This window comes from Anolis sagrei, chromosome 10 (genome assembly GCF_037176765.1).
Source record: "Anolis sagrei isolate rAnoSag1 chromosome 10, rAnoSag1.mat, whole genome shotgun sequence".
In the NCBI taxonomy this organism is placed as follows: domain Eukaryota; kingdom Metazoa; phylum Chordata; class Lepidosauria; order Squamata; family Dactyloidae; genus Anolis; species Anolis sagrei.
Genome location: NC_090030.1, coordinates 25,246,065 through 25,258,259, shown reverse-complemented (window position 1 = coordinate 25,258,259; position 12,195 = coordinate 25,246,065). Strand labels below are relative to the sequence as shown.

Here is a 12,195-nt window from a genome sequence, read left to right as displayed (position 1 = left end):
TTCTTCTTTCCTTCTCTACCTCTTTCCTTCCCCCTTTTTCTTTTCCTTCCCTTTCTCTCCTTCCTTCCTTCTCTATCTCTTTCCTTCCTTCCCTTTTTGCTTCCATCCTTCATTCTGTCTTTCCTTCTTTCCTTCCCTCCCTCTTTCTCTCCTTTCTTCCTTCTCTATCTTCCTTCCGTCACTTTTTGCTTCCTTCCCTCCCACTTTCTCTCCTTCTTTCCCTCCTTCCTTCCTTTCTTTTTTCTTTCCTTCTCTCTTTCCTTCTCTACCGCTTTCTTTCCTGCCCTCTTTTTCTTTTCCTTCCTCTTTCACTCCTTTCTTCCTTCTCTACCTCTTTCCTTCCTTCGCTCTTTGCTTCCATGCTTCTTTCTCTCTCTTTCTCTTTCCACCCCCGTATCATCATTTAGCTTTTCGTCATTTAGCTTTTTGGGGTTTTTTAATCCTTTCCACTGTTTTTTTTTGGGGGGGGGGATGAGTGATGGTCACGCATTGGCCTGATAGGTGTCTTGTGTCCAAATTTGGTGTCAATTCACCTAGTGGTTTTTGAGTTATGTTAATCCCATAAACGAACATTACATTTTTATTTATATAGATGTATACTTATATAATGTATGTGTGTGGGGAGCATGTGTGTGTGTGCACGCGCGCACAGGTTAAGCATTCCTGATCAGAAATGTTAGGAAGACAGAGTATCCCTTATCTGAAAATATTATATACAAAAATGTGTGTGTGTGTGTGTGTATGTCTCTCTGTGTGTGTATGTGTGTGTGTGTGTGTGTGTGTATGTGTGTGTGTGTGTGTGTGTGTATATATATATATACCACAAAGGTTGTTTCTAGGTGACAAGTCAGTGGCCCTGAAAATTAAGAAAATGTTACTAAAAATTATTATGCCCTCACATCCAAAATATTAAACCTTTAATCATTCCTCCATTTCTACAGTTTCTGCATCCACAGATTCCACAACTTTGAAATATCTCTGTGTATGGGAAATATCACCTGTTGCTAGGTGAAGTGGCCCTCTCTAATGTGTATGAAGGGAAGGAGGGAAGGAGGGAAGGAGGGAAGGAGGGAAGGAAGGAAGGAAGGAAGGAAGGAAGGGGTGTTGCCATGTTGACACTGTGAGGTAGACCTTTTCAGAGATGGAGAAAAGGAACAGGAGAAAAGGAAGGAAGGAAGGAAGGAAGGAAGGAAGGAAGGAAGGAAGGACGGAAGGGAGATGGAAGGGAGGGGAGATGGGGGAAGAAAGAAAAATAGATGGGTTTAGTAGCACTTACCAGAAATGCTACATATTTGTATCATCCCGCCCTCTCTTTATATATACACATACACACGTACATATACATAGATTAACTATCCCTTATCCACAAGGAGAGATAGATGATAAATGTTTGTAAGATGGATAGACAAAATGGAGAGGCAGATGACAGATAAATGATGGTTAGGTGCTAGATAAGCAATAGAAAGAGACAGACAGACAGACAGACAGATAGATAGATAGATAGATAGATAGATATCAGTGATTCTCAACCTGGGGTCCCCAGATGTTTTTGGCCTTCAACTCCCAGAAATCCTAACAGGTGGTAAACTGGCTGGGGTTTCTGGGATTGTAGGCCAAAAACATCTGGGGACCCCAGGTTGAGAACCACTGAGATAGACAGACAGATAGATAGATTGATAGATAGATGAGACATACATAGGTAAAAAGAGAACGATACATAGATGAGAGGAAGGGAGTGGATAGATACTAGAAAGAGAAAGAGTTTGAACAGGTGATAGAAAGGGAGTGACAGACATACAGATAGTAATAGATTGATATAGAAAGTTATAGTGGATATATAGGTAATAGAAATCCTGGAAACCGGGATTGTGGCGCAGCTGGCTGAGTGTCAGCTGCATTAAGATCACTCTGACCAAAAAGGTCATGAGTTCGAAGCCAGCCCGGGTTGGAGTGGGTTTCCAACCAATTGTGTGTAGCCTGTTGTCAACCTTTGCAACCTGAAAGACAGTTGCATCTGTCAAGTAGGAAAATAAGGTACCACCTTAAAGTGTGGGGAGGCTAAATTAACTGATTTATGAGGCCATAAAGAAGACTCCAGCAAAGCATTCCAGCAGGGAAGCATGCGGGGAATGCGGAAGTGCTTCATAAGCGTTGCAGATGGATGATGAAAGCGACAGCTCCCCTGGCGGCCAGAAAAAGTTAAATGGCCTCTGTCTATGTCTGTATGTTTGTATGTCAAAAATTGGCATTGAATGTTTGCCATATATGTGTACACTGTAATCCGCCCTGAGTCCCTTGCAGGGTGAGAAGGGCGGAATATAAAAAGCTGTAAATAAACAAATAAAATAAATAAATAGACGATAGGAAAAGAGAGATAACGATAGATAGATAGATAGATAGAGCTAGTGATAGATGATAGAAAGGGAGAGATAGATATACAGACAAAGAGAGTTAAATAGATGATAGAAAGGAAGTGATAGATATATTGACAGACAGTGACAGACAGATAGAAAGAATGATAGATGTAGCTGGTGATAGATTATAGAAAAGGAGTGATAAAGACAGTGAAAGAATTAAATAGATGATAGAGAGGGAGTGACACATATATAGACAGGCAGTGATAGATGAAGAAATTTATAGATAGAAAATAGAAAGATTGTGATAGATGATAGAAAGGAAGATACTGATAGACAGATAGAAAGAATAGATGATAGTGATAGCTATAGCTAGTATAGGTGATAGAAAGGGAGCGATAGATATATAGACAGAGAGAGTTAATTAGATGATAGAAAGGGAGTGATATAGTGATAGATGATAGAAAGGAAGCAATAGATATATAGACAGAGAATGACATAGATGATAGAAAGGGAGTGATAGATTTAATTATAGATGATAGAAAGGGAGCGAAAGATATATAGACAGAGAGTTAAATAGATGAAAGGGAAAGATATATAGACAAACAGTGCCAGATAGATATAAAAAGTTAGAGATAAATATTGTTAGTTATGGATGATTGAAAAGGAGTGATAGGTATATAAAGAGAGATAAGTAGATGATAGAAAGGGAGTGATAATCTAGACAAACAGTGATAGATATTGAAAGTGATTGATAGCAGGTAGATAGATAATAGAAAGATAGTGATAGATGACAGAAAAAGAGTGATAAATAGATAGTGATATAGAAAGTGAGACAGACAGATAGATGATAGAAAGATAGTGATAGTTTATAGAAAAAGAAAGGTAGTGATAGATTTTGAGAGTGATATTGCTAGCTGTAGATGACTGAAATGAAGCAATAGACAGACTGTGATAGATAGATAGATAGATAGATAGATACAGAAAGTGATAGATAGATAGATAGAGCTAGTGACAGATGATAGAAAGGAAGTGATACATATATAAGGTAAAGGTTTTCCCCTGACATTGAGTCCAGTCATGTCCGACTCTGGGGTGTGGTTCTCATCTCCATTTCTAAGCCAAAGAGCCGGTGTTGTCCATAGACACCTCCAAGGTCATGTGGCCGGCATGACTGCATGGAGCGCCATCACCTTCCCGATGGAGCAGTACCTATTGATCTACTCATATTTGCATGTTTTCGAACTGCTAGGTTGGCAGGAGCTGGGGCTAATAGCGGAAGCTCATATAGATAGATAGATAGTGACAATTAGATATAGAAAATTTAGTGTGGGGTTTTTTAATGTAATTTGATGATGCTGTTTATTGTTTATGCTCTGGTTTTATTTTGTTGTAATATGTTGTCCAGGCTTGGCCCCATGTAAGCCGCTCCGAGTCCCCATTAGGGAGATGGTAGCGGGGTATAAATAAAGATTATTATTATTATTATTATTAGATAGACAGATAGATAATAAACATAGCTAGTGATAGGTGAGAGAAAGGAAGTGATATATATATATATTGAATCCAGACAAGACAGAGGTGCTCCTGGTCAGTCGCAAGGCCGAACAGGGTATAGGGTTACAGCCTGTGTTAGACGGGGTCGCACTCCCCCTGAAGACACAGGTTCGCAGTTTGGGTGTGATCCTGGACTCATCGCTGAGCCTGGAGCCCCAGGTTTCGGCGGTGACCAGGGGAGCATTCGCACAGTTAAGACTCGTGCGCCAACTGCGACCGTACCTTGGGAAGTCTGACTTGGCCACGGTAGTCCACGCTCTGGTTACATCCCGTCTTGATTACTGCAACGCTCTCTACGTGGGGCTGCCTTTGAAGACGGCCCGGAAGCTCCAACTAGTCCAACGGGCGGCAGCCATGGTATTAACAGGGGCTGGGCGCAGGGAGCACACAACTCCTCTGCTGTACCAGCTTCACTGGCTACCGATTAGCTACCGAGCCCAATTCAAAGTGCTGGTTTTGACCTTTAAAGCCCTAAACGGTTCTGGCCCTACATACCTATCCGAACGTATCTCGGCCTATCAGCCCACCAGGACCCTTAGATCTTCAGGAGAAGCCCTTCTCTCTATCCCACCTGCTTCACAGGTGCGGCTCGTGGGAACGAGGGATAGGGCCTTTTCTGCGGTGGCCCCCCGGCTTTGGAATGCCCTCCCTACTGAATTAAGATCAGCGACCTCGCTAATGGCATTTAGGAAAAAACTAAAAACCTGGATGTTCGAGCAAGTCTTCAATTGACCTTCGTCGTGATGTTTTATCTGACCATGGATTAGCAATCAAGACAACGAATTGGATGACGATTTTAACTATGAGATGTCCCGATCTGTATTGGTGGCCCAATACTGCGTATGTTTTTTGTATGTATTCTTAATTTTAATTTTATATGCTTAAGTGAATTGTATTTTTAACATTGTATATTTTAACATGTTGTAAACCGCAATGAGTCGCCGCACAGGCTGAGATATTAGCGGTATACAAGCATACCAAATAAATAAATAAATAGAGCTAGTGATATGTGATAGAAAGGGAGTGGTAGATATATAGAAAGTTATAGACAGTTATAAAGATAGACAGATTATAGAGAGGTAGTGATAGATGATAGAAAAAGATAGTTTGTGTGTGTGAGAGAGAGAGATCTGCCAGTTATAGATGGATAGATAGATAGATAGATAGATAGAGCTAGTGACAGATGATAGAAAGGAAGTGATAGATAGATATATAGATAGTGACAAGTAGATATAGAAAGTAGACAGATTGACAGATAGATGATAGACATAGCTAGTGATAGGTGAAAGAAAGGGATTAATATATAGGCAAATGACAGATAGATATAGCAAGTGATAGATGATAGATCATAGAATCAAAGAGTTGGAAGAGACCTCATGGGCCATCCAGTCCAACCCCCTGCCAAGAAGCAGGAATATTGCATTCAAATCACCCCTGACAAATGGCCATCCAGCCTCTGCTTAAAAGCCTCCAAAGAAGGAGCCTCCACCACACTCCGGGGCAGAGAGTTCCATTGCTGAACGGCTCTCACAGTCAGGAAGTTCTTCCTCATGTTCAGATGGAATCTCCTTTCTTGTAGTTTGATGCCATTGTTCCATTGCGTCCTAGTCTCCAGGGAAGCAGAAAACAAGCTTGCTCCCTCCTCCCTGTGGCTTCCTCTCACATATTTATACATGGCTATCATATCTCCTCTCAGCCTTCTCTTCTTCAGGCTAAACATGCCCAGCTCCTTAAGCCGCTCCTCATAGGGCTTGTTCTCCAGACCCTTGATGATTTTAGTCACCCTCCTCTGGACACATTCCAGCTTGTCAATATCTCTCTTCAGTTGTGGTGCCCAGAAATGGACACAATATTCCAGGTGTGGTCTATCCAAGGCAGAATAGAGCATGGGCAGCTTGATTTCCCTAGATCTAGACACTATGCTCCTATTGATGCAGGCCAAAATCCCATTGGCTTTTTTTGCCGCCACATCACATTCCTGGCTCATGTTTAACTTGTTGTCCACGAGGACTCCCAGATCATTTTCACACGTACTGCTCTCGAGCCAGGCCTCATCGTCCCCCATTCTGTATCTTTGCATTTCGTTCCTTTCACATATTTATACATGGCTATCATATCTCCTCTCAGCCTTCTCTTCTTCATGCTAAACATGCCCAGCTCCTTAAGCCGCTCCTCATAGGGCTTGTTCTCCAGACCCTTCATCATTTTAGACCGATGATAGATAGATAGATAGATATAGCTAGTGATATATGATAGAAAGGGAGTGATAGATATATAGAAAGTGATAGACAGTTATAAAGATAGACAGATTATAGAAAGATAGAGAGAGAGAGAGATCTGCCAGGAGGCTGTTGGGAATTGTGAGAGTAGAAGTCCAAAACACTTGGAGGGCCCAATTTGGCCCCAGCCTGACACAGTGCTAGATGACAGAAAGGGAGCGACAGAGAGAGAGAGAGAGGTGGTGGTGCTATTATGCCTTGTCGCGGCCTACCTTGCACCCTGCAGCCTCGGCCTGTCCTGCCTGAGCCTCCCGGGCCTCGGGCTGGCAGAAGGTGACGGGGGCCAGGCCCGGCAGGTAGAAGGCGCCGGCCAGGCCCAAGAAGAGATCCAGCAGCAACAGCAGCCGGCAGGAAGGCCTCGCCATGGCGGCCGCGGTGGGTCCTTTTCCTCCTCCTCCTCCTTCTCGTCGTCGTCCTCTTCCTTTTTGAGGGCCCTCAGCCGCCGGGAAGGAAGGAAAGAAGGAAGGAAGGAAGGAGGCAGAAGGCGGCGCGAATCGCTTCCGCGTCGTCACAATCGCCTGGGCCTCACAGAGAACACGTGACTCGAAAGGAGGCGGAGGAGGCGACGCCATCTTGGGAAAGGGCAACGTGTCAGGGCTTTCTGAGAAGCCGCATCGGGGACCGCGTGACCCACACAAGGCTCCCGTGGCGCCATGTTGGGTGAGGGCAAGGTGTCTATCCCATTGCCAGGCTTTACAAAACAAAGATAGACACACATACTTCTATACTAGGCATATTCATCTATACCAGAAGGTGGCGAGGCTATACAGAAGACTATATAGGAACCTGGAATGTAAGATCTATGAGCCAGGGCAAATTGGATGTTGTTATTGGTGAGATGTCAAGACTAAAGATTCAAGGTGCTGGCTTTAGCCTATAAAGCCCTAAACCAGTGTTTCTCAACCTGGGGGTCGGGACCCCTGAGGGGGTCGCGAGGGGGTGTCAGAGGGGTCGCCAAAGACCATAAGAAAACACAGTATTTTCTGATGGTCATGGGGATTCCATGTGGGAAGTTTGAGCCAATTCTATTGTTGGTTGAGTTCAGAATATTCTTTGATTGTAATGAACTATAAATCCCAGCAACTACAACTCCCAAATGTCAAGATCTATTTTCCCCAGACTCCACCAGTGTTCACATTTGGGCATATTGAGTATTCATGCCAAGTTTGGTCCAGATCCACCATGGCATGAGTCCACAGTGCTCTCTGGATATAGGTGAACTACAACTCCCAAACTCAAGGTCAATGCCCATCAAACCCTTCCAGTGTTTTCCATTGGTCATGGGAGCCAAGTTTGGTTCAAATCCATCACTGGTGGAGTTCAGAATGCTCTTTGATTATAAGTGAACTATAAATCCCAGCAACTACAACTCCCAAATTACAAAATCAATCCTCTCCCAACCCCACTAGCATTCACATTTGGGTACATTGGGTATTTGTGCCCAGTGAATGAAAATGCACCCTGCATATCAGATATTTACATTATGATTTATAACAGTAGTAAAATGACTGTTATGAAGTAGCAACGAAAACAATATTATGGTTGGGGGTCACCACAACATGAGGGTATGTATTAAGGGGTCACGGCATTAGCAAGGTTGAGAACCACTGCCCTAAACGGTTCCGGCCCCACCTACCTCTCCGAACGTATCTCCACCTATGAACCGACTAGGACATTAAGATCATCCGGAGAGGCCCTGCTCTCGGTCCCGCCTGCGTCACAAGCGCGCCTGGCGGGGACGAGAGACAGGGCCTTCTCGGTGGTGGCCCCTCGGCTATGGAATGCCCTACCCATTGACATCAGACAGGCCCCTTCGTTGCTGGCGTTCAGGAAGAAGGTCAAGACGTGGCTCTATGAACAAGCGTTTGGTTAAACAGTGCAACTAAACTCAGGAAGACGGTATAATCGAACATAGGAATGGTATAAGGATTTTGAGAACGGATTCTGATTTTATTGAGGCGTTGATAGGATAATTGATTGTTGTTTGTCTGTTGTATATTGTGTGTTTTAATCACTTGTTATTGTTATGATAATTTGTACTGTGTAAACCGCATTGAGTCGCCGATTTAGGCTGAAAAATGCGGTATAGAAATAAAGCCAATAAATAAATAAAGATAGACATTCTGGGGATCAGCGAACTGACATTTATTTATTTATTATTTATTTACCTTACTTATATACCGCTGTTCTCAGCCCAAAGGCGACTCACAGCGGTTCGCAACAAATACAAACAGCAAAAATTCAGTGCTACAGTATAGAAACAGTTAACAACCTAACACATTACACAATTAATAAACAGTTACTACAATACCCATTCACTGTCATCTCGTCATCAAAAACATGTTCCAGATTCGTCATCCATTGTTCCATTCCAGTGTTCATTAACCAATCAGTGCACTAATTATTGGAACGCCTGCTCAAACAGCCAGGTCTTCACTTTTTTGCGGAATATCATTAGAGATGGTGCTAGTCTAATGTCCGTAGGAAGGGTGTTCCACAGCTGAGGAGCCACCACCGAAAAGGCCCTATCTCTCGTCCCCGCCAGCCGAGCTTGAGAAGCAGGCGGGATCGAGAGCAGGGTCTCCCTGGAAGATCTCAAAGTCCTGGTGGGTTCATAGGCAGAGGTGAAATGGACTGGAATGGGCCAATTCTGGACTTGGCCACGGTAGTCCACGCTCTGGTTACATCCCCTTTAGACTACTACAACGCTCTCTACATAGGGTTGCCTTTGAAGACGGCTCGGAAGCTTCAACTAGTCCAACGCTCGGCAGCCATGATTCTAACAGGAGCAGAGCGCAGGGAGCATACAACCCCCCTGTTGCGCCAATTCCACTGGCTACCGATTTGCTACCGGGCTCGATTCAAGGTGCTGGCGTTGGCCTTTAAAGCCCTAAACCAGTGGTTCTCAACCTGGGGGTCGGGACCCCTGCGGGGGTCGCCAGGGAGTGTCGGAGGGATTGCCAAAGACCACCAGAAAACACAGTATTTTTGTTGGTCATGGGGTTTCTGTGTGGGAAGTTTGGTTCAATTCAATTGTTAGTGGGGTTCAGAATGCTCTTTGTTTCATAAAGATCAAGTAGACAGAACATATTGTAAAGAACAAAAATATGCAATTTGTTTCATAAAGATCAAGTAGACAGAACATATTGTAAAGAACAGAAATAACTTTCTGGCCTTGCATCGCACATTTTAGTGCAAATACAGGGTTAGTCAAAATGAATAGGCCAATAAGAAAATTAATTGTAGCCGAATGTGTGTTTACTGTAACCAAACCACAGCTACGTAGCGACAGATAAACTATCAAAGGTTTTTTTTGAGCAACACACATGTACGTTAATGCCGCTAGGCGTCGCCAGGAGTCGCTGTTTTCAAAATGGCGGAATCAGGCAAAGAGAAGGCGTTTTGTGTGATGACATTTGCTAAAACAATGTCAGTAATTACGGTCCAGCGAGAATTTCGAGCCAAGTATGGCAAGGAACCACCTCATCGACATTCCATTGCGAGGTGGGTAAAGCAATTTGAGGAGACGGGCTGCTTATGCAAGGGTAAAACCACAGGACGACCGCGTGTCTCCGAAGACACAGTGGAATCCATTTGTGCATCCTTTCAACGAAGTCCCCAGAAGTCGACAAATCGTGTTTCCATGGAATTGAACGTTCCGCAAAAAACTGTGTGGCGCGTGTTACGCAAACGTTTGCAGTTCAAGCCGTATAAATTGCAAATGGTGCAGGCTTTGAAAAAAGGTGACTATTCGAAACGACACGATTTTTGCGAATCAATGCAGCGAAGACTAGAGGAGGAAGGCTTTGGCAACAGACTGGTCTTCAGTGACGAGGCAACGTTTCACCTGTGCGGGAAGGTCAATAGGCATAATCTCCGCTTTTGGGGATCTGAAAATCCTCATGCCGTATTGGAACATGTAAGGGATTCGCCGAAGGTAAACGTTTTCTGTGCAATAACCAACCGTCACGTGTTTGGCCCATTCTTTTTCGCGGAGAAAACCGTAACAGGCATAGTGTACGCTGACATGTTGTCTGAATGGTTGATGCCACAGTTAGAAGAGAAAGTGCCCGATTTCGTATTCCAACAGGACGGTGCCCCTCCGCATTGGCACAACAGTGTACGCGAGTACCTCAACGAACACCTTCCCAGACGTTGGATTGGCCGTGCTGGAGTGACTGATCTTCCATTCCTCCTGTGGCCCCCCAGGTCCCCCGACCTCACACCATGCGACTTTTCTCTCTGGGGATATGTGAAAGACACTGTGTTCCGACCTCCATTACCGCTGACCTTGGACGACTTAAAACAGCGCATATGTGCTGCATTCGATGCCATTACGGCGGATGTGCTGCAACGGATGTGGAATGAACTGGACTATTGCTTGGACGTCTGCCGTGTCACACGGGGCGCCCATATTGAACATCTCTGAAGGTGAGACAAAACTTTGATAATTTATCTGTCGATACGTAGCTGTAGTTTGGTTACAATAAACATACATTCGTCTAAAATTAATTTTCTTATTGGCCTATTCATTTTGACTAACCTTGTATTAAGACACAAATAGTGTAGGTGAACTATAAATCCCAGCAACTACAACTCAAATGTCAAGGTCTATTTCCCCAAAACTCCACAATTGTTCACATTTGGGCATATTGAGTATTCATGTCAAGTTTGGTCCAGATCCATCATACATCCACAGTGCTCTCTGGATGTAGGTGAACAACAACTCCAAACTCAAGGTCAATGCCCACCAAACCCTTCCTGTGTTTTCTGTTGGCCATGGTAGTTTTGTGTGCTAAGTTTGGTTCAATTCCATCGTTGGTGGAGTTCAGAATGCTCTTTGATTATAGGTGAACTATAAATCCCAGCAACTACAACTCCCAAATGACAAAATCAATCAACCCCCCCCCCCCCCCCAACCCCACCTCAATCCAATTTTGGGCATATTGTGTATTTGTGCCAAATTCAGTCCAGTGAATGGAAATACATCCTGCTTATCAGATAATCGCATTACAATTAATAACAAGAGCAAAAATACAGTTATGAAGTAGCAAAATAATGTGATGGTTGGGTCACCACAACATGAGGAAATGTATTAGGGGGTCGCGGCATTAGGAAGGTTGAGAAACACTGCCCTAAACGGTTCCAGCCCAAGCTACCTATCCGACCGCATCTCTGCCTATGAACCCACTAGGACTTTGAGATCTTCCGGGGAGACCCTGCTCTCAATCCCGCCTGCTTCTCAAGCTCGGCTGGCAGGGACGAGAGATAGGGCCTTCTTGGTGGTGGCCCCGCGGCTGTGGAACGCCCTTCCCACGGACATTAAACTAGCTCCGTCATTAATGGTATTCCGCAAAAAAGTGAAAACCTGGTTGTTTGAGCAGGCGTTCGAATAGTCAGTGCAATGAATGTAAAGAACATAGGAATGGAACAATGGATAACGGATCTGGATCATGTTTTTAGTGATGAGACGCTAGAGCAGTGGTTCTCAACCTTCCAAATCCACAACCCCTGCATACAGTTCCTCATGTGGTGGTGACCCCCAACAATCACATTATTTTTGTTGCTACTTCACGGCTGTAGATTTGCTACTGTTATGAATCATAATGTAAATATATGATAAGCATGATGTATTCACTAGACCCAATTTGGCACAAATACCCGATACGCCCAAATTTGAATACTGGTGGTGTTGGGGGAGGGGGGCAGATTGATTTTGTAATTTGGGGGTTATAGATACGTTTACGTACGTTTTATTGATTGGCCTATTGGCCGATTTGGGGGTTATAGTTTCTGGGGGATTTATAGTTCACCTACAATCAAAGAGCACTCTGAACTCCACCAATGATGGAAAGGAACCAAACTCGGCACACAGAACTCCTGTGACCAACAGAAAATACTGCAAGGATTTGGTGGTCATTGACCTTGAGTTTTGGAGTTGTAGTTCAACTACATCCAGAGAGCACTGTGGACTCAAACAATGATAGATCTGGACAAAACTTAGC

The 12,195-nt window shown here is 44.0% G+C and overlaps 1 protein-coding gene across 1 annotated transcript in view; it reads right to left on the bottom strand.

The window, feature by feature from the left end:
- Positions 1-6,754, bottom strand: part of LOC132763074 (transmembrane 9 superfamily member 2-like) — an 85,260-nt gene extending 78,506 nt beyond the window's left edge. Inside the window, exon 1 of the mRNA XM_067471651.1 lies at positions 6,403-6,754. Coding sequence (XP_067327752.1) covers positions 6,403-6,555 — 153 coding nt within the window. The 5' untranslated portion in view covers positions 6,556-6,754. The remainder of the gene's footprint in view (positions 1-6,402) is intronic.
- Between the last annotated feature and the right edge of the window lie 5,441 nt (positions 6,755-12,195).